The sequence below is a fragment of the Acromyrmex echinatior genome, chromosome 11 (assembly GCF_024713525.1).
Source record: "Acromyrmex echinatior isolate Ae372 chromosome 11, ASM2471352v2, whole genome shotgun sequence".
NCBI lineage: Eukaryota > Metazoa > Arthropoda > Insecta > Hymenoptera > Formicidae > Acromyrmex > Acromyrmex echinatior.
In genome coordinates, this window is record NC_141862.1 from 7,351,571 (window position 1) to 7,374,689 (window position 23,119).

The window sequence follows — 23,119 nt, forward strand, 5'->3', positions numbered from 1 at the left end:
CACTGTTAATGCAATTGCTCAATGATTGTTCGCACAAAAAGTAATGAGAATCGATCAAGCTCCGATTCTCTCATTCAGTGATTAACTTATCACACAATACATATTTTATTAACAAAGATTGTTTTTTAACATATTAAAAAAAAAGATTCGATCGGAGGCAATAAATCGAATTTTTGATTTTTAAATAATTCTAGTGATTGAATTCATCGCCGAATAAATTAATAAAGTATAATTAAAATTACTAAGAGAATCAGTGATTTAATTCAAAATTTTTCGAAGCAAAATTCGTTTGATTTTATAATTGTGAAATAAATAAAATAATTTTCTATTAACTAATGATAATTGTCCATTAGCAAAATAGATATAGATAGGTTTTTAACAAGTTAATCGTCGATTAGTTAATTAGAATTTGTAGTCGCTCCGTGCAAAAGCAACGTCAACATCGTCAACCCTGACCGGGCTTCGTAAATCGCAATGCCATCTGGTCACGTCACGTGCCACAATTCATGGCGCAGCGGTCGCGCGAGCTGCCACGTAATGTTGTGCGTGCCGTTCGTTCGTTCATGAATCGCTGCTATTAGGATTCATCTTGTGGTGCTGCGTGGAGGCGAACGGCAACAAGGGCGATGCACGAGCCTGCGTCTATCCGTTTCTAATTTTTGGCTACTTACATTAGTACGAAGGTAGGCGGGTCCTTTGAACGTTTCAAGTTCGTCCTCTGCATTTTAACCTTTCAACATGCTGACAATGCGCTTTGACTATCCAAACGTCAACCTACTGATCTATATATCTCTTCTTGTAGATTATTAAGATGGAAATTTCCCTGCAACGAAATTTCATCCTCTCGTACCGATCTGTCTAATTTTTAACAATCTTTTACAACATCCTGCAGCTTCTGTATATCTTTAGCTGAGTTTGGAGCTGAGATTGGGAATTGTTACTTAGACCTGTAATTTGGTGTATGATTTTTATTGTTGCTGGTGATAAATGCAATTAACTGAATTCTTTTTGTTTGAATTACAAATTAAATTGAAAATTGAAAGTAGTTGACTTGCACTGTGTTGCTGTTGTATATCTCACATCTCGGATACTAACATTGATGGATTAATATTGATTAATTTATAATTTTATATGTTATAATATATATAAAAATTCATGTCTTTAAAAGCATGTTATTTAACTGAATAAAAAAGTTCCTCAATAATTGTATTTTGTTTCAGTGATTGTTAAAGCAACAAAATGTCACAATCAAGTGGTTACCAATATCCATTGTACACAGATTCCAACAATCCTTTGAAAAATGAACCACCTATAGTAAATGGTCAAAATCCTGCATCTCAGCAAAATGGAATGCAGTCTCCTCAGTTCAATCTAACTGGCAAGTTTTTGCTATTGGAATATGAAGAAATTTTATTTTCTAAGAATATGTTATTATAATTTTTCTTTTATACATTTTTACATATTTTTTTACATATTTTTTTATTGACAATGGTTCTTGAAGGCAGTAGCATTGCTCTTGAAAATGAACAATGTGACAATATATGATCAATCCTCTTATCTTTCAATCTTTTAATTTTATTTCTAGAAATAAAATGGATAATAGAAAAGCATTGTGTAAACTTTATACTTTAGCATAAAGTGATTTGTCTAATTAGTTTTGTCTAAAAAGTGATTTGTCTAATTAGTTTTGTCTAAAAAATTTACTTGAAACAATTCAAATATTTTTATAGGTACACCATCATCACAGTCGTCGCGTGATCCATCCAGGGAGACTTCTAGAGATCCATCACCAACTCAATATCTTCACAACCAATATCGGCCTCAGTTGCCACGACCACCAATGCCACCAATAAACGGACCTCAAAACGCTAATGTGTTGCCTCCGCCACCTAGAACATCACAACCTTATAGTCCTGCAAATCTCTATAATGCTCACAGCCAGTATGTTGCTAGCACTCAAGAGAACATTGCAATCGGTACATCTTCAATCGCCTTTATGTCTCAACCTAGCCAAGAAATTCAACATCGACCCATGATTCCTCCACATCAGATTCCGCCAATAGCAAAAAATTTGACTCCAGTGTCTGCACCATCGACATTTGCGGATACTATTAAATCAGAACCAGCTAAAATGAACCAAAGTTATCAATGGGCGACTAATCCCCCACCTACTAACATTCCGCAGGATACTATAGGCGTTCCTGGTGTATCCAGTAGCATTGATAAGACTAGTCATGTCTCAACGGATCAAACTACGGAAAGTCAAACATCCTTTGCTAGAGTAAATAAGATTTCGGCATACAATCAAGGACATTCTATCCCTCCACCTGCATCCAACGTTAATCTACCTCCTTCGAACGTCACTCATTTAAATCAAAACAATTATGTACAGCAAGAACCAGTGAGTTCTGGTATACAACCACCAAGGACTCAAAACATTCAACCACAATCAACGATTAGTCCTGAAAGCTTAAGTAATCCACAACTCAGATATGGAAGTCAACAGAATATATCCAATGTATCATCAATGCCAAATTCGAGCACGCAAAATTTATTCTATAATACACAAGCCTATAATCTAGGCCCACGAAATCTTCATGATTATAGTTCTCAGCCTGTGAAACCTCAAAATTTATTTACTGGTTATATGGATCCCACGGGATTGGGAAGTAATTCTCAAGGTCAGAATATACATCAAAATTTAGCTGGTCAGAGGAAATATCCGCAACAAGACACTGCCAATACCATGATGCTACCGCCTTCAGGAGGTAATCAGTTACAAGGTGCAAGATTACCTCCATCAGGAATGCCTCCTCTTCCGGGACTGCAGACGGTAATAGAATCTAAATAAAACGTTTAATAGAATCAAATTTAATTAATCTTTTATATTTTCTTCAAAAAGTGATGTTTTGCAACATTAATATACAGAGTTTAATTTTTGTTTTTTTTTAGTACGACTCTCGGTCGCAATATCCTAGCCCAATGACAAACGTACCATTAGATTCGTCTAATAAAAGGTATCCTAATATGTATCCAGACCAATTAAATCAATTAAATAATCAGATGAGCAATTTGAACGTCACACAAGTTGGCTACAACAAAATATGGGTAATTATTTTTATTGAAATATATACAATTATATATATAATACATATACAATTATATATATAATATTCTTTAATACGTTAATATCATTTTTAGGGGATGGAATCGATAGATCTCTTGCAATGTCGAAATATACTGCCACCTGAAAAAGTCGAACCACCAAAGATCAAGTTAAATCAGGAATTCCTGGATTCCGTAAATTGTAGTCCTGAGTAAGTTTTCTTTTTTATTTAAGATATTAAATTACATTTCTATTATACAGAAATTAAAATATCCACAATAAAAACCCGAATCAAAGATTTGAAAAATTTAGAACTCTTGTTATTAAAACTATTTCAATATATAAATATAACTCTTATTAAGAGTATGTATGTGAAATGTTTACAGCATATTCAGGTGTACATTAACAAAAGTCCCAGAATCAAATTCGCTTCTACAGAAATCAAGATTACCATTCGGCGTACTAATACATCCTTTTAAGGATCTAAACGTAAGTAATGTACATGTAAAATAATGTTTAGAATTTAAAATATACAACAAATATATAGACAGAAGAACATGCTATTTCACTTTTTAGAAAATCATATAGAAATAAACTTTAGTAAAATTTTTTATTATTTGTCGCAGCAGCATTTAGCAGTGATTCAATGCAATACGATCGTGCGTTGTCGAGCTTGCCGAACATATATCAACCCATTTGTGTACTTCGTCGATTCGAAAAGATGGAAATGCAATCTCTGTTTCAGATTAAATGAACGTAATGAACATATTGAAATTTTTTATATTTATTGCTTAATATTACATAACAAGAATTAGATGTTTACGTTTTGTGTAGTTCCCGAAGAATTTCAATTCGATCCTGTGACGAAATCGTACGGCGATCCATCACGACGGCCGGAAGTGAAAACCGGCACGATAGAGTTTATTGCGCCAAGCGAGTACATGGTTAATATTTGTTTACTGTAAAATAATCACTTATTCGTAATTACAAATTATTTATTTATATAAAAATTATGTACCTGTTTATAATATTATATACCTGTTATATCTGTTTATGATACCTCGAGAGATTTAGTATTAACATACTGTGAATTATAGGTCCGTCCGCCTCAGCCCGCTATCTATCTCTTTGTCATGGATGTTTCTCGTCTTGCGGTAGAAAGCGGATATTTGCAGATAGTTTGCAATACGATCACCGATGAACTGTCGCGTCTCCCCGGCGACAGCCGCACTCAAATCGGTTTTCTTGCTGTTGATTCTACTCTGCACTTCTTCAGCATGCCCGATAACGTCTCGCAACCACACGAAATGGTCATGCTAGATATCGACGATGTGTTTCTACCGTGCCCAGAAAACCTAATTGTAAATCTGAAAGAACGTGAGGAGCTTGTTCGTGATCTTCTCGCTCAACTTCCTATCAAATTCTGTGGCACTCATGATACTAATAGCGCTCTTGGTGCTGGTCTTCAAGCTGCCTACAAACTCCTCGCTGGTGTCGGAGGACGTATCACCGTTTTTCAAACGTGTTTGCCTAATATTGGTCCGGGGGCCTTGCACCCGAGAGAAGATCCCAGTACTAGAGTGAACAAAGACGTGCCACATCTTAATCCCGCAACAGATTTCTATAAAAGATATGCTCTGGATTGCAGTGGACACCACATTGCAATTGATCTATTCTTATTGAATAGTCAATACAGCGATCTGGCAACTTTATGTAAGTGAATCTATCTCGATTGAATATGATTATAATAATTTTGTATTGTGAATTTGCAAATAATTAATTTAATAATTGTAATTTTTTTCGTAATATACCTAATTATATATTTTTTTAACATTGATAAATATCTCTTGTAACATTCGATGTTTTACTTATTCCACAGCATGCATGTCAAAATTTACGGGCGGTTGTATTTACCATCTACCACTGTTCCGAGCATCGAAGTTACAGAATAGTGAAACTTTAGAAAGATTACTTCGTCGTTATTTGACGAGAAAGATTGGCTTTGAAGCGGTGATGCGGCTTCGTTGTACTCGTGGTCTCAGTATTCATGCCTTCCATGGCAGCTTCTTCGTTCGATCGACTGATCTTCTCTGCTTGCCAAATATTAATCCGGACGCCGGTTTCGGCATGCAAATCTCCATCGATGAAAATCTTTCCGATGTGCAGAGTGTATGCTTCCAAGCGTCTCTTTTGTATACTTCAAGCAAAGGTAATTATTCTTGTCCTTTTAGTGTCTTCATGTAATGTTTCATATTTTTTATATTTTTATTTAAAGGTGAGCGAAGAATTAGAGTACACACTCTATGCCTGCCTGTGGTGGCAAGTCTATCGGATGTATTGCATTCTGCAGATCAACAATGCATAGTCGGTTTATTATCAAAAATGGGTAAATAAAACTCGTTGCTGTGGACTATAAATCCTTATGCAGCGTAATGTAAAAGTTTAATAATTATTTGTTAACTCTTCCATAATTAAGTAATATTAAGAGACATTTCTTTAAATATCTCTATAGCTGTCGATCGATCGCTTCAGTCATCTTTATCAGATGCAAGAGAAGCATTAATAAACGTTGCTATTGACATCTTATCCGCGTACAAACTGGCACAATCTTCCAGCGGCGGAGGACTTATTGCTCCAGGAAGTTTAAAGCTGTTGCCATTATACATTATCGCATTGTTGAAAAGCGTAAATTATCAATAAATTTACACACATTTTCTATTTAAATATATTGTAGATATTGTCATTAAAATATTTTTATTTTGAATTTACAGATAGCATTTAGATCCGGCACGAGTACGCGTTTGGATGATCGCATATTCGCTATGTTTCAATTAAAGACATTACCATTAGCACAGCTGATACAGGTGGTTTATCCTGATTTGTACCCTGTTTTCATGCTTGATGACCGCAATGCAAGAGACATTGACGGTAAAGTATGTCCACAGCCGCCTCGGCTTAATTTATCTGCTGAAAAACTCGACAGCCGAGGCATCTTTCTTATGGATGCTGGCGATAGAATCTTTATTTACATTGGCAAGAATATCAATCCGATTTTCTGTACAAATATATTCGGCACTTCGGGATTTACATCTATTCCAGAGGAAATGGTAAATGTTTTATTACTTTTTCTCGGTTATACATCCGCAGCTAAAAATCGAAAACTTATCGAATTTTTAATCACAGCCGTTATGATAAAAATTTAATTTCATAATCAGTCTTAATTTTGTCTTGCAGTACGAATTACCGGAATTGGATACAGTAGAAAGCGAACGGTTGCGAAACTTTGTATTTAGTTTACAAGAGGAAAAACCATACTACGTACCTGTACAAATTATCAGGTAAGTCAATTGTTTTAGAATAATACAAATAAATGTGTAAGTGATTAGATATGTGTTGACAGAAATTATAAATTTCCTTTAACTTTCGTAATGAATTTACCTGATATTTTCAACACAATATACGTATTTTAATGTGACAAATTGTTTTTTAGGGACGATAGCCAGTTTAGAACGTTATTCGTCGAACGATTGATAGAGGATCGATTCGAATCTGCTCTTAGTTACTACGAGTTCTTACAACATCTCAAGACGCAGGTGAAGGAGTGACCAACTTAAGGAATTTGTGCATGAGACCAACTCCTGCCGGAAGTGTTAATCATGGGGTGATGGAATCATCATAAAATAGTCGCGTAATTAAAAAATTGTGCGATCCGTTATAATTCATTAAACGATCATGGGTCATTCGGGATATTTTGGGACATGTCGCGTGATTCAAGATCTACTTATGCAGCAGTGACAGCCTTAATGAAAGACACTGACACATTTAAATATGATAGATTGTATAATTATTGTTATTATTATTGGTTATATTTACCATCGGTAGCTTCATCATATAGACTTGCGTTTTTGTTGCGCGTATCCATTTGGATTAAGCAATTTCTTCAACTCGTCCAGTAAATAATATGTAATTTTTTACTATTTTGTGTTATATCTACAACAGTTTTAATCTATGAGATTTATTTGTTCAATAGGAAAATCTTTTTCACAATAGCAGTAATTCATTGAATAGCATCAGCATGACGATCACAGTCGATTTCCTCTATTCTAGAATCGTGGGATCGAGCTTTTCTTTTATTCTAAGATACTAATGAGAGTGTCCGCTGTATTTTACTCGCTTTCATATCTCGCAATTATGTGGTAAATGCAAGTAGAACGAGAGCGAGAGAGAGAGAGAGAGAGAGAGAGCGCGCAGTGCAAAAAAGAATCTTATGTTAGAGGAAAACAGTTGACTTGAAGTAGAAGAAATCGACTATTTTTTGATGAAGTTTGTATAAAATATATTTTTTTTTTTAATTATGTTTCTGCATTCTTTCAATTTCTATATCGAAATATCGCAATACGCAAGTGTTCTTACCTTAAAAAAAAAATACCATCTTTAGAAAATCTTGAAAAATATTAGTTACGAATAATTATATGCAATAGAAATGGAATTAAATAAGTGCAATTTTGCATTTGCAGTATAAGTAATATAATAAATGAAGATGCTTGCAGGCTGAATGTCGCTAAACGAAGATATTTTGTGGTGATAAGTAATGCGGTCCTGTAATTTAATCACCTGCAGGCATAAAACAAACGAAGAGGGAATAATAACAAAACTCGTGAAAAAAATTATATTATGTCACTATGTCATTCCTTAGACGATGACATATTGTTAATTCGCATTGTAAAATTAAACTTTGCGATGAGTAAAAGCGTAATAAATAATTTCGAACAGTCGACGAACATTGCAATTAAAATATTGTTTGAATTGCAATTGAATTAAGTAATTGTAAAAAAAAATATAGGAAAGGACAGAATGATTTCGCGCTAATGTAAAATACGAATCGATCGTTCGAGGCGTATAAATTCGCCTATAAAGGACTCTATAACAAAATAAAATAAATAATGATAAATAATAGCACTAGCAAGTGTTAAGAAATAAACAAATGAATATTGTAAAATAATCGTACTACTCGTACTTTGTCATGCTGCCAAACGAATTTCTCCGGCGTAGTTCTTTTCTCATTTTACGATCCGCCGAAGTTAAAAGTAGCGTGTGACGATTTAGTTTATTATTTAATAATTATATATATGCATATATATATATAATTATACGGGAAGTAAATTGTACATTCGTTGTTATATCCTTTAACATCCCCTACCCGTGTATACCGTTCGATTTTTTATAAATTATTAACTGTATACTACAAGAATGCCTCGAACTCTTTAGTCCGCCATCCTTTTTGGATTATCAAAGTTTTCCTGATCTATGATCCTGAAACAATTATTGTTTATTTTAGTCTTATATACATACAATATAATATATTTAATATATATATATATATACAATATAAATATATGTAATATTATGTATATGATATTATATATATATATATATGTGTATATATAGATAGATAGATATATATATATTATGTGTGTATATATATTTCATTGAGTATATATGTATAAAAAGTATTGGGTATTATAATGCAAATCCGTATCGTTATGTAGATAACATCGACGTATCATAACTACCCCTACCCACGGATGGGCGATGTCAGCATCGGCGTCGGCGTCGTTGTCGACGTCGACGTCGACGTCGACGTTGGAGGCGACGGCGTCGGCGCTGGGCGTTCGGCGCTCCGGAGGCGTCGGCCGCTTGACTGTGTTATCAGTAGTGGTGCCGTCGTCCGCGTGAGCAGGTGAAGGCCTTCGTCATAATAACTGCTCGACGACCTGGTAAGCCTTGTTTTGACTGGATCCCCTCCCCTTTTTTCAAGTCCCGCATCGACCGGGCCGACGGCGCGAGATCCGCACCGCGATTTTTCCATCCCTTCTTCGTGTATCCTCCACGGGTCGCGACAGTCTCTCTCTCTCTTTCTCTCTCTCTCTCTCTCTCTCTCTCTCTCTCTCTCTCTCTCTCTCTCTCTGTCGTTGACGGTCGATCGTAGGTGATAAAACGTAGAATGGAATTTTCATCGAGATTCAAATAGAATAGTCAGTAGTAGGGGAAAAAGGAAAGGGAAGAGAAAAATAGATTTTGGATGCGTGACGTCTTATGTTTAATAAATTCGTATTTCGGGGAATGCTATTGTATTCCCGATTTAACGTGCGTTGCTTGCTGATAAACTTGAAACGGCTCATTTTATCGGTTGAAGTAGATCCGAGCGACTTTCTCGTTTACGATCCTGATTGCACAGCAGACGTAAATTAATTCAGCGAAAGATGGAGGCAATCACTGTGCATGCGAAGTGGTCCAAACGATAAGAGACGCAAATGTTCGCAAATTATTAAAAGGCTTAAATATATCATTCGCTTACACACCTTTTACAAACCTTTTACCGAATTCTTTTTGCATTAAATGATTTTTCAGTCGATTTTTCAGAGTTAAAATTAGATACTTCTTTTAAAAAAAAATTAATTACGAATCAGTGGCATTTGCCGAGAAATTTTATACCACGGTTCAAGTATCTAATGTAAAACTTTGTAAACAAATACGCGACAGCTTGAGCGTTGGTGGAAGGTTAATTGGTCAGCTCCGAGTAAGACTATATTTAACAACAATCCTCCAGGAGATGGGTATTATTCTATTTTTATGAATCTTATCGTAGCCTCCCGCAGACACTGTCCCCTCTATTTTCATAATATCAATCCCCATAGTCGTTTTCAGTTCAATTAGCATCCTTGTGCAAAATCCCTGGATCGCTATTGCTTCATGGATATTGAAATTTTTTTCCGAAATCCTCAGAGCATTCTACGTTCTTGTAGAATTCACGTGTTTCGATGTCCGGTGAAATAAATGGATTTCTCTCTCGACATATATGTGTGTGCTGTTTCGCACGACTGACCTAATGACGACGCGATAATTGTACTCGACATACTCGGCGGCGCGAAGCTTGTTTACCGTGTCCATCGTATACCCGGAACGACAAATATTTGCGAACGTATACGCGATTCTCCACTTTTTCGCTGTACCCAGCTGGGAGATCCGCGAGGAAATTGTATAAATTAAAAAAAACGCGACACGATCTTTCGGTATTCATTCCTAAATTGCGAGACATGCATTCCAAGGAGGACAAGAAAGTAAAAAGAACATCACATTGACTGAATCAAATAAATAATTTTAATTATGAATTCGGTCAATAATCAATTCACATCATATATATATATATATATATATATATATATATATATATGATGTGAATTGATTATTTTAATTTGTTTTGTTTTTCTTGGGATAAGCGAAAGCTTTTTTTCCCTTTTCCGCGCTGTTGGAATCCATACACAACACATTTTACCTAAAGGATGTCTTATTGTGAACGTTCTTAGGAGCATCCTCCGGACATCTTTAGAACTTCCTTGGAGGTCTATAATGCTGTACGGGTATCACACGCTGCAATCTCTCTTTCTCGCCTCCGAGGTAGAACAGAGTCATAATTAAGTCATAATGGGTGCTTTTCATTTAGTGACACAAGTCGACACAATGTCTACTTTACTCTCTGAGTGTCAAGAAAGATAGAATTGTGTCACTAAATAGAAGGCACCGAGCCTAAGGAACACACAGTAAAGAGAAAGTCAAAACGATTTTATTTTGACGTCATGGAAATTAAACTGATGATTTTTGGGTACAAAATTTGACTGTCTCTTGATATTTATAAGAATCAAAATAAAGTTGTTTTGATTGTTAACATCAATAAATAATAAACAGTCAAATTTTGTAATCAAAAATCATTATTTTGATTTTCATGACGTCAAAATAATAAAATCATTTTGACATTTTCTTTACTTGATGTTCCTTGGATAAAAGTAAATTTATAAGTGATAAATAAGGAGATTAATGATAAGAGAGAGAGAGAGAGAGAGAGAGAGAGATATCTGTGATATACTAATATAACTTCCGTGTTCTACTTGAACTAATCATCTCGACGCGTCGAATCCCTATAATTGATTAATTAACGCTATTAATCTCGGCGGCTCATCTATCTCCCAATCTCGATGACAATTCCGGATTCAATTCGGTCGCAACTCATTAATGTCAGTCCTCGATTCCGACACGCGTCCAACTTACGCCGCGCGTTCTTATTGTGGCACTGTTGCTTCGTGCTCTTATCGCGCAATTGAATTTGATTATACTCGCGTTGATTCTGGAGTATTTCCGACGAGTGCCGACGGCGGTTTGAGATACCGAGCCCGGCCCCGGAAAACAATAGCGACTGGTGGCGACATTCAGCCACGTGTTGGCTCGGGTCAAAAGTTCACGTCCCCGAGCCTTCGCATAGCGACACGACACTCGGTGCGTCTCGCATTTCGCGTTTCGAAATACATTATACGTATATATAAATTTCGGACCCGCGTCAACCCACCCAGGTCCGCTGGAGAGCGGAAGAAAAAAGGAAGAGAGAGATCGATACGTATCAGTCGAGAGATGCCACCTCGAAACACTTGTGCGTAAAAAGCGCGCGCGCGGAATTCGCGAGAGAGAGAAAACGCCCGATCGATTCCGGCGACGAGCGACTTTCCTCGCGCGCTCGCACGCGCGCTCGCGCGAAGGCAAGCCGGGGGTTTTTTTAGCCCTCCTCTATCGTTCTCGAGAGGGGTCTTTCGTAGCTCTCTCATCGCGACGCCGGCGCCGCGTGGAGGATCTAAATTAATGAGGGGATGACCAAATGAATCCTAAGCGGAACAACAAATCATGAGACGTGATTAATGAAAAAGTCACTTTTAATGATTGTTTTCAACCGTCTGACGCCATTTGATGTCATCGTAGCTTTTTTTCCCCGTTTGACGCAAAAGTGACGCAAATACACACCAAGTAAAGAAAAAGTCAAAATATTTTTATCTTCTAATAAGTAAATAACAAAGGCAGAACGACATTTGAATCAATTTGTGTCACCAAATGAAAAGCATCCTTCTTATAAGCACACGATATTCCTAGAATGTTGCATGAATAATATTTACCCTTTTTAATATTCATATGACATTCCAGGAATATCGTGTCGTATATGGCTTGTTCCGCTTGAGATGACTCCAGATGAAGTTGGCGTGTTTTTCGTGTTTTTGCAGAGGGTCCTCGTCCGGCGTAAAATGGGAACGTAAGGGCGCGACATAGCAGGGCCTTGAATACTCACCCTCAAGCCCGCCAACCCCCACAATATATTTACCTTCCCCCCCTCCCCTGCCGCCGTCATATCCGCCCACCACGGCTTAGTGGGCAACGACCAATGAGCACGCTCGGAACAAGTACAAACTGAGTAAAGGGAGGGAAGGTGACTGAGATCGTGACAGATCGATCTATGTCACTTTGCGATCGATAGAGAATGACTGAATAGCGGGCATGCATGGGCACCGCCTAATCGTGACTATCGAATCGATGTAACGCTCGCTACGTTCCGCTGGCGAAGACAATCGTAATTGTTTAGGTAGTTAATTGATTCGGAATTAAGACGTAAATAGATATATAGATATATGTAAGAGATATATATACATCCATAAAAGTATAGATCAAAAATTAAAGAAATTATAATCTCTATATATTATTTGTTGAGAGCATCGATCATTAATTGTAATGTTATATATTGATTACTGATCGCCGGATCGATCAAGTATACACATATATATGTATAATATATCGAGCAACACGAGTACCTTGAGCGGGCAATAACCGAAGATCAGAGAGATCGGAAGGGATCCAAAAGTATTCCATGCCGACTTTGAGATAACAGACAACTCTAGTGCGAGCACGTCTGAAGATCCGATCTCGAGAGGTTTAAAATCCCGATCCCAGAGGGTCCACGCGAATCCAAGCGCTCGAAAGAGTCGTACGAGATCCCACGTACAACGACGAGAAGGGATCGCTGGATGAGCTTGAAAATCCAAACGTCCGAGAAAAGAAAGATTTTATGACTTTAAGGATTACAGAAAATTAAATTTAAAAAAAGAAAAAAATATATGTAATATATATATATGTATATATAATAAATGTGGTAGTGCCCTCAAGAAAAAGAGAGACTCTAAGACAGCGAAGCCGTCTCGGCGATATCAAACGATAAAGCACATTGTGAGGAAAATATTTCCAATTGAAATAAAATGAAATAGTAATATTTCTCAAAAATAAAATGTCTTACGTCATATCATTGAACGTGTAAGGATTCGTTATCGCGATGATCGTTGCCTAACGCCTTTTTCGAACTTGCGATACATCTTGCCCTGCAAGTATGAATCTCGAAGTAGAATTGATCGCAGGAGTCATCAAAGGCGGTCCACCTCCAGCTCATTTGCCGGCGCCAAGGCTCATCAAGATATTTATCGCTGGCGAGAGGGATGGTAAGTTAAATAAACCTCTGCGAATCTCGAGGAGATTAAGCAGTTGATTATCTTAAGAAGGGAAAGAGAGGGATATTAAAAATTTTTATAATATTTTATAATATCTTACAATATATTTATTTTTATCGCAATTAAATTTTTATAGATAAACTTTTTTTTATAATTATTAATGAACAACATACACGGAAAAAAGAAAGTAGCTGTCGTAACTAAAAACTGTACGTGTAACTAAATGGCAGGTGTAAAATGTGGTAACTAAATGGCAGGTGTAAAATGTGGACAGTTAAAATATAGATGTCATAGTTAATGTCTTAGCTGTGATATCTATATTATAGCAGCAATAGCAAACCATTTCGCTGGAGTTTATAAATTTATAGTTACAGCAGCAAATATATTATAACAAACCAAAATTAGCGGCAGAGAAAATTTTTTTCTGTGTATTATTATATTTGTAAATAACTAATAATACTTAATGTATATCATTAAGTATTATTAGTACATTACATAAGATCATAACAAAGAGATTACATCAAGTTACGAGAGATCATATTTTATTTAAAATTTTTTTTCAAAATTGTTATACTTTTCTATTGAATGTATTTTATAAATAATCTGCATTTTTAAATAAAAAATTATAAAATTCTTTACGTTAGTTGAAAAATGTATTTCACATTTATTATTTTCGCACTCAAAAGAAGGATAATTCATAATTATGTCTTTAATTTGGAATAAAATTTGGGACGTGTTGTGAAGTGTGACAAAGAGTTAAAATTTGGAACTGTTGTTCATATTAATATTGCTTTAATAGACTAGACGTGCGTTTTACTAAATATTTGCGATTTACTCGCGACGGGCTTGATAGAATCTGGAGCAAAATTAAAAGTCAATCAACGACTCTCAATAATCCAAACAATAAATTAATTATAGTCAAGAAGTTTTGAAACGTTGTAGCGTTTTAAATATTATGTTGACAGTTTGTAATTAAATTCGTAATTAAAAACTTATGATAATTTACGCTATCTTTTTTCGTGCTTATTCCAGGAAAGTTACTTTTTAAAACTAATAAATTACAGTTACTCGTTACTGAGTAGAAAAAGTAATGATAAAAAAGTAACTGTAAAATTCGTTATTATTATAAAAAAAAATTGTAACTTCATTACAGTTATCAAAGAAAAAACCCGAGCAAAACAATAAGTTATTATGATATAAAAATGATATCAAAATGACTCCAAAATGATCGTTAAAAGTCATTTTTCAATTCTGATTCATTCATTTTTAATATCATTTTGACGTTATTGTGACTTGTTGTTCTGCTTGGGAAGTAACGCAGTTACCAAGTAAAATTACCAAAAAAGTAACTTATAACTGTAACAACGAGAAGTTATTTCCATTCCTTAGTTTATTCCCGTACAACCCTCCTTGACTATAATTAATTCATTACCTAGGGAATAGCATATATTTTTGTTATATTCGACGTATTAAGCAAAATCCAATCTCGATAATGTCATGTGCATGTGAGGCAACATGTAGGCGTAGAGAGATCATGCAGAGATAGAGACAGAGAGTTTCTATTAACGTGAAATTGAATTTACATTCGGCAATTTTCCGGCTAGACTTCCCGGAGGAGCGCAAACAGCTGTTGGAGGTGGTCGGTCCGGAGTTGCAATCAATTTACGATGATATGGGAATCGAGGTCAGTGCAGAGCAATTTCAATTACTTTGACGTTCAAATCGGCTCGTCAAAATTATTCGCGAAAGTGTATGCTTCGTCCTGCGCAGGTACTCCTGGTGGACATGCAATATGGAGCCGGCGATGACCCGGACGTCGATTCGCATCTGGCGGAATACTTCCTGGAGGAGATAAGTGCATCCCACCGTCATTCCAGAGGATGTTTTCTCCTGGTAAGGAATATACGGTATTGTCTCGGCAAATATTGATCGGCACTACATTTTTCTTTCATTGCCGCGTAGAATTAAGTAATTGTATGGTTTGGTACGTATAGCTTAATAGTTAATACCGTAAAGCCTTCTAACGAGAATAGGTACTCAACGATTGTCACGATTATATCGTCGTATCACGTGCTTTATTTTACGCGTATTTTACTCTCGCCATTCTCGTCGCATCGTCATCGCTCTTTACTTTATCTCCTTCTGCACATAGAAAAATATCATTCTGTTGCTAAGAAAATTAATTATCTTCTTTCTAAAAAGAATAATTTACTTTCTTTTCTTTATGTAACAGTTATCTTTAACAAAGAATATTTTCAATTAAAATATATCTTATTAAAAAGTTTTACAAACGCTCATTATTATATATCTAAAACAAGAATTTATTTTCTTTTGAAAAATATTATAAAATTGATCGAAGAAACGACTTTATATAATAAGTAACTCAAATTTATTTTAATTTAATAATCTTGATTGAACTTATTAGAATTAATATTTTTTAAACTTACTAAAATTCAGAATATAGTTTAAATAAATTTAATGCTTGTGATGAACTTATGATAAATTTACGGATATGTGAACTTTTGAAATATTTGGAACAAAGTAATTATTATTTGCGTACAGTGTGTATTTTTCTATGTGTGTACCCATACAGCACAGAAAGATTGCAGAAACATTGCAGAAACATTTCACTGAAACATATTGCATAGTGATTGCGAAATGTTGTTGAACATGTCATTGCTGCAAAATTCCTACAATGTTAAGATGTCCGCTTTTTATTATTTATATTCAAATATTATACAAAATCTTTTGATTTCATATTTAAAATAAATATAAAACTTAGCTAAAGAAATGGTCGTCAAATAATAGATTCATAAATTTTTTATTTAAATATAAAAATAGATTACATTAATTATATTACAACATTGCAGCAATATTACTTCAATCTTCTGTGCTGTATAGGTATACACACACACACACACACACATACATACACACATCATACACTTCCAGTATACTTGAGATGCAGAGGAATGACTCGTTTCTCCATTTGTTATCCTTTTCAGCTGTTGACGGGAACAAATTACACCGTAGGGTGGGTACCAACGGAATTGAAAGAGGCTACCTACCGAACGCTTCTCGCGCACTGCGCTCTTCTTAAAGATCATTACGAGCACAATGGGCACTCTTATGCTTTGAATGCAAATAGGTAACGCCGATGTCTAGAATTTCTCTTAATTTCCCCTTTCCTCCTCCTCTGTTCGTTTTTTTTTCTTTTTGGAATCATCATAAGTTACATGTAAACAGCGTGCAAACTGCTCAACGAGAATGGCAAAAGGATCGAGAGCCAAAGTTGCGCCAAGCATTAAAGACTGCTGTGGAACGGGCGATTGTGGAGCATCCAGAGAACCAGGACTTGAAATACATCTTGAAGAGCACGACGGAACGACAACTGGAACACGGCCTAAGTAAGTAGCAAAGTTTTGTCGATACATATGATCTATCACCTAAACCGCTGGTATTCTCTGACATATCATTCCTTGTATGAGCACGTCATGTTATTACAAGATCGTAAATAAATGACCGAATACGTCGATCGCCACTCTACCGCTGTTAATATTTGATCAGCTCTCGTGCGATGGCACGCCGATGGTATACGTATTTCACGACGAAAATTGTGGACTTATCGGAGCTTTCTCTTTCAAAAATAGGAGAACCTGACCTTCTAGGTCAAGTATCGTCGTGTACCGTTTAAATTATTCTTCGTGAAACGTGCAAGGACTATTCGCGAAGGAAAGTCACACACTCACTGCGTTTCATATTATAAGAGGCTTTACATAGAGGTTGGAAATTGAATCACTTTGTACCACGTTTCATGCGCTAATTCGTTTTCCAGCCTGAAAATTTAATTGGTGCTCGAGTTATTTTTAGTCGCTCCCGCTGGCTAGGATTTATCATAAATTTATAAATGCACGCGCGCGCGCGCGCATCGCATATAGCAATTAAAATTTCGGAATGAAAAATATTATTTGTCTTTGAATTTTCTCAGATGTAATAAAAGCGTTTTAAAATGAGCTTCAAAGATCTTTTCATTGCTATATAGACGTAAGCAATGCACACGTAAGGAGCAATAATAATTCATCCGATGATATAATCGTTGGAACGTTCTTATCAGATCTAGACCAGCAGGGCTTGGGGATAATGGCTGTGATTCGCGAATGGACGAGTAACGATGTGCCAAGGTGTACGACAGCCGCCGAAGGGCTCAAGAATCGTATCCAGATTACTTTGCCGCAGGAAAACGTCCTGTGTTTTGACGTGGAGTACCGTAACGGCGGTATCGATTCCGACTGCGAAGCTCACGATGAATATCTTGCGAAATTTCGGGAACTGATATTGGATAGGCTTCAGCAGTTGGTGAACGCGTCTGTCGAAGCTGATCCGGAAATTAAAAGTCGCAAGAAAATGGTTCAGGAGGTCTACGCTGAGAGCATGGCGCATTTTGCTCTTCTTCGAGAATTGCCGTTGGCCGACGAGGGCGACGAAGCCGTGGAGCGAGTTAAACGACTTATCCTTGCAGGTATTCTTTTTTACAGGATATAACAGCGTAAACATATGTTGTACAATTAAGATCGTACATAAATTTATCAAAGATAATAACGCGTTTCGATTGTAAATATCGCTTATATTGAAGCAATCGTTCTTGACAATCACGTGTACGTGTAAATTTTAAGACACAGCAGCTTTGCAACTGTTGTAAAATTTTTTAAATATAATTGGTCTTAATTTCTTATTGAATCTAAATGTATAAACCAATTATATTAAAGAATTATGTAACAGTTATAAAGCTGCTTTTTTTCTGCTGAACGCCAATACAATTTAGCTATACAGTATAAGTGTGCTTGAAATATAACATGGCTAATTTCCAGGCAAGGAGCATAAACACGGACCGATTCTAATCTATGGGCCCAAATCCTCTGGGAAATCCTCTATCCTTGCACGCGTCTATCAGGATTCACCTGACTGGCTTTCGACATCGACGCTTCGTGTCGTCCGACTATGTACCTCGACACCTCGATCCGCTTATAGCCTGGAGCTCCTCCGCATCCTCTGCCAACACGTTGGCTTTCTTTGCGGAGATAACGACGGTAATTTACCGCGCGATGCTTCCTTCGACCCACTCTACCTCAACAATTGGTTCAGTCTCATCATACGCCGCTTAGAGGAACATTCCCTTCCGGACCAATTAATTATTCTCCTCGACGATCTTCATCGCTTTCATCCGCTCGAGTGCGATATCGTCGCTGCCTTGTCCTGGTTACCGCTCACTCTTCCTCCGGGTGTTCATTTTGTTGTCACTTCCGCGCTTCCGCCCGAGGGAATGCGCCTCACGCCGCTTCAAAAGGATCGTCTACGTAGCCCCGATATTCTCGTTGATCTATCCGGGCATGTGTGCACGACACCAGGCGTCGACGCGGTTATCCAACGCTTGGAGGACCTCATTGGACTCGACGCAGCTAATCGGATTGCATCGATTCTGGCTTGCACCGAATATGGCTTGTCGGAGACAGAAATACTGGAATTAATTATGCCTACTGGAGGAGAAGGACCTTTGCTCTTGGAGGAGAGTCAATTTAATTTTGCAACCTGGTGCTTGATCAGGAGGACATTCGCACCGTGGCTGAAAGTAAGAATATTAGATTCAACATGTGAATAGCTTGTTTAAAGACGGTTTTTATTCTCGGTCATATACTATATTATTAAATGTTTATTTTACTAAATATTATTTCAGGTACGAGTGATGAGCGGTCGATTAATGTTTTCCTGGCGTAGCCAATGTCGTGAAGCCGCTCTCAGAAAGTATCTCTCCAATCAAGACGTTTCTCGCGGTTATCACGCGGAGTTGGCCAGTCTCTTCTTTTCCGAGGAAGCCGATGATAATTCGGACAAATCGCCGGAAAATCCATCTTCTTCGCCACCTATCAAGGAAACACCGTTTCAAAGTGCACCGCAAACGCAAATTGTCACATACACACTTCGACACGTTGAAGAAGCATGGCTACATCTTCTGCGTGCTTCTGACGTCGACAAGTTGAAGAAACTCGCCGTTTGCGCGTTCGATTTTCTTCTTGCGAGTGCTCAGATGATCTCCGTGAGCTATCTACGATGTGTCCTCGAACATGCCAGACGATATCTCCTTGAACGCGATTTGGAACTCGTGTATTACGCTGTGAGAAAATCCAGCGATGTTCTTACCAGAGATCCACTTCAGCTCGCTGCGCAGCTTATCTGTTGGTTAAGGCCGGTTGCCGAGGATGGAGGTGACCTCGTGAGTTTCTTTTTATGTTTTTATTCTAATAAGAACTTGTATTACTATTAACTTGTAAATAAAAAAAGACTTACTCATTCTCTTTATCAGGTCAGCAGAATGGTCATGGCGGCAATGGCTTGGTGCGACGGTTACACTGCGCCTTTACTCGTGCCCTTGAACGGATGGCTACAACCGCCTCTGCCATTGCAGATCCGAGCGATTACTTGTCCTCAGGGAGTTAAGTTAATCGAAGCGGCACCATCTGGTCAACATGTAGTCGTTGTGCCACCTCAGGGAGATGCTCAATTATGGCATGTGATGTCCGGTCAGTTCGTTCATACATTCAAAGGTAAGAGAAATGTATAATTTAGTGCGAATTGATACAGAATATTGGCAATATTATTTTTTCTCTATCGCAAGTTTTCCAAATATATTTTCATTAATTATGAATGAATCTCTTTTTGCTCATACTAGGACATTCCAGTCCAATTTCATGTTTAGCCGTTACCCATCAATCACAATATTTGCTAACCGGTTCTGAAGACACGTCTATTATCGTTTGGGACATGAAAGATCTTGTAATGAAACGCCGGATCTGCGAGCATATCGCACCGGTTCTCACTTTAACTCCGGCACTCAACAATTCCGTTATCGTGAGCGGTGGCGAGGATTCCAGAATTATTGCTACGAGTTTGCTCACTGGCGAAGTCCTGATGAAGGTTGATCATCATCGAGGTCCTGTCACCACTATTCGAGTCGATTCCGCTGGAGAAGTCTTGGTTTCTGGTTCAGTCGACGGAACTGTGTGTCTTTGGTCTTTGGAAAGCTTTAGTCTTCTCAACAGAATAACTCTTCCTTCTCCAGTGATCATGTTAGACGTGTCTGCAGATTCAGTTTTTCTTCTAGCCGCTTGCGAAGATCAGAAGCTTTATCTAAGATCCTTAGCAACCGGCACGGAAATCCATACACTTAGAGGACATCAAGGACCAGTTAAGAGTCTCTGTCTAGCAAAAGATTGTAGAAGAGCTATCGCTGGCGGTGTCGAAGGCAGAGTATCCGTATTTGATATGCATAGTGGAAAGTTGATCAGGACTTTGCCTGCTAATCCATCAGCAACAGTTACTTCGGTCAAGGTAATTAATCACAAAATATCATAGTTTTCATTATTTTTCTCATTTATTTTAATTAAATACGTTCTCACATGTTTGTATAAATCATATGTTATTATATTTCCACTTTTATCTTTTGCAGGTAACTGAGAAAGATGATTTTTTAATAACTGGTGGAGGAGGTCGCGTGACTTACTGGAGCTTTCGTGGTGAAGAACCACCACCAAAACCACAAAAACCTGGAAAACAAGATACTTTGCAACCCCATACCGCACCGATATCCTGCTTGGACATCTCCAGGGATGGCGCTATGGCGGTTACTGGTGGTGTCGATTCTTTAGTCAATTTGTGGCAGCTCAACACTCACGAATTATTATCCACCCTAGAAGGACATATCGCTAGCATTACTTGTATCGCATTTTCCGCATCAGAACTCTTTGTCGCATCTGGTACAGACTTTTATAAAATTATTTTTCTTTACCAATTAATGCCTTTTTGCTAACATATCTGAAACAAGTGGAGATATAAAAAATATACGTAAATTCTTTAGGATCCGAAGATAAGACGGTACGTGTGTGGGGTTTAACTTTAGGACTTGTCGTGGCTACGTTTAGGCATCAGGCACCAGTAACTGCTGTTACTGCTATGCTAGATGGAAGAAGAGTGGTCAGTTCAGATCGTGCTGGCTCTATCAGAGTTTGGGCAGCAGATACCGGTACATTGATTCAATCTGTTTGCGGACCTGGAAGATGTTTCGCTGTTGCGTCCGACATGAGGTAAAAGAATTAGATTTATATATAAATTTCTCTATGCAAAATATTCTTTATCCGGTTCTTCTATTCATACTCTTTGCGTTTCTATCTTTAAACTTTGATCGCTATTTTAAGATCCATTAGACAACATCTCTCAGCTGAACCATTTCATTATTCCAGATATGCGGTTTGCGGATCTGGTGATAATCAGGTGCGCATAATCAGTCTGGGCGCCGGTCCCGAGGAGAAGCATCAGGTATCGCACTCACAGGATATCACATGTCTGGTAGCAACGCCGGATTCTCAGTATCTGATCACTGGTTCCCGCGATATGAGTCTGAAAGTATGGCAACTGGCTGGTGGTAAACTCTCTCAGGTGTTGGTCGGTCATACCGATCATGTGACTTGCGTAGCAGTCGCGGTGCTCGACAAATCTATAGTGGTATCCGGCTCCAGGGACGCCAATTTAATTGTCTGGGATATCAACACTGGTGCCGATTTGCACACTCTCGTGGGTCATTTGGGTTACGTGACCTGCGTGCGTCTCTCCGGCGACGGTACTTTGGCCGTTTCCGGAAGCGAGGACAAGAGCCTCATCGTTTGGGATACTAAAAAGGGCACCCCTCTCAGTTCCATTATGCTACACGTACCGGTTTTAGGAGTCGAAATGTCTACCGATTGCTCCAGGATGGCAGTACATTTACTGGAGCATAAATGCATGCCTATTTTATGTCTGCATAATACTCCCGCACAATACGTGAAATTACCGCCGTACGTGGCCCCGCGGGACTTGAGACCACCAGGACCGAAACGACCCGCCAAAAGGTTGCTGAAGAAAGAGGTGTCTTTAGATACTTACACCTGGCAACGAAAGTACGGGCATCTTACGTCAGGTTATCATTTTTATATATTTTTAATGCTATTTAGAAATTGTTATCGATTCCTTAAGCACATTCATGCTTCATTCAAAAATAAGAATTTAGTTTGATCTTCTTTGCATTTATCTTCATAGGTATTATAGTTTCAAGTATCGAGGAACGATTGAAACGTCGCTTTAGTGTGAGCGCGTCAATGGAAGAGATCAGTCAAGCAGGTTTAGCCGGTTCTCAATCTGGCCTAGGTCCTGAACAAGCCGCTTTAGCACAATCTCAACATTTTGATCAACTAGAGGCACTTTGGAACAAACAGTCACCGCCGCCAAGACCACGTGGCCTAGTCCGAACATTAACGAAACAAAGTTCGCTTCAAGCTACCCGAATATCCGACTCTGAAGAGGAAGAAGGTAAAACTTATTATCTAATTTGTTTAAGCAAACACTTATATTTTTTTATGATAAGGCGTATAAAGATAAAGTTAAGTTATATATAGTGAGATATTTATCATTGCAGATATACCGGATTAAATGATAAAATATTTTCTATCGACAACCTTCGGTTGATTGTCGAATATATTTAAGTTACAAAATGTCCTTCCGTGTCATTCGATGCAATAAATAAAGATATACCAGAGGTAATAGACTAGAACAAAATGTA

At 37.5% G+C, this 23,119-nt stretch overlaps 3 protein-coding genes across 9 annotated transcripts; 2 read left to right on the forward strand and 1 right to left on the reverse strand.

The window, feature by feature from the left end:
* Positions 1-486: 486 nt before the first annotated feature.
* Positions 487-7,461, forward strand: Sec24AB (Protein transport protein Sec24AB). Of its 5 annotated transcripts, none has more exons than XM_087411013.1 (16): positions 487-683; positions 803-959; positions 1,221-1,378; positions 1,731-2,833; positions 2,953-3,108; positions 3,202-3,317; positions 3,493-3,595; positions 3,733-3,862; positions 3,941-4,050; positions 4,204-4,819; positions 4,986-5,315; positions 5,382-5,492; positions 5,619-5,791; positions 5,878-6,213; positions 6,341-6,444; positions 6,597-7,461. In XM_087411013.1, the coding sequence occupies exons 3-16, from the start codon at positions 1,240-1,242 to the stop codon at positions 6,709-6,711; spliced, it is 3,642 nt and encodes a 1,213-aa protein (XP_087267139.1). In that variant the 5' UTR covers positions 487-683; positions 803-959; positions 1,221-1,239; the 3' UTR covers positions 6,712-7,461. The 5 variants fall into 5 exon arrangements, with proteins under 5 accessions (XP_087267139.1, XP_087267142.1, XP_087267140.1 ...); XM_087411016.1 differs by having other exon boundaries at positions 3,736-3,862; XM_087411014.1 differs by having other exon boundaries at positions 803-949.
* An 851-nt stretch (positions 7,462-8,312) lies between these two features.
* On the reverse strand, positions 8,313-9,300 carry LOC105145918 (uncharacterized). The gene is made up of 2 exons (XM_011055821.2): positions 8,686-9,300; positions 8,313-8,419 (listed from the first exon to the last, which is right to left on the reverse strand). The coding sequence occupies exons 1-2, from the start codon at positions 8,973-8,975 to the stop codon at positions 8,371-8,373; spliced, it is 339 nt and encodes a 112-aa protein (XP_011054123.1). The 5' UTR covers positions 8,976-9,300; the 3' UTR covers positions 8,313-8,370.
* Positions 8,757-23,115, forward strand: LOC105145845 (protein qui-1). Of its 3 annotated transcripts, none has more exons than XM_087411010.1 (16): positions 8,757-8,883; positions 12,208-13,467; positions 15,081-15,160; positions 15,247-15,369; positions 16,482-16,624; positions 16,723-16,883; positions 17,591-17,995; positions 18,345-19,102; positions 19,208-19,744; positions 19,835-20,075; positions 20,201-20,859; positions 20,978-21,284; positions 21,386-21,611; positions 21,768-22,480; positions 22,600-22,869; positions 22,956-23,115. In XM_087411010.1, exons 2-16 carry the CDS (start codon positions 13,359-13,361, stop codon positions 22,991-22,993), a joined length of 4,770 nt encoding a protein of 1,589 aa, XP_087267136.1. In that variant the 5' UTR covers positions 8,757-8,883; positions 12,208-13,358; the 3' UTR covers positions 22,994-23,115. The 3 variants fall into 3 exon arrangements, with proteins under 3 accessions (XP_087267136.1, XP_087267138.1, XP_087267137.1); XM_087411012.1 differs by having other exon boundaries at positions 22,976-23,115; XM_087411011.1 differs by having other exon boundaries at positions 8,773-8,883; positions 12,182-13,467.
* The last annotated feature ends 4 nt before the right edge of the window (positions 23,116-23,119 follow it).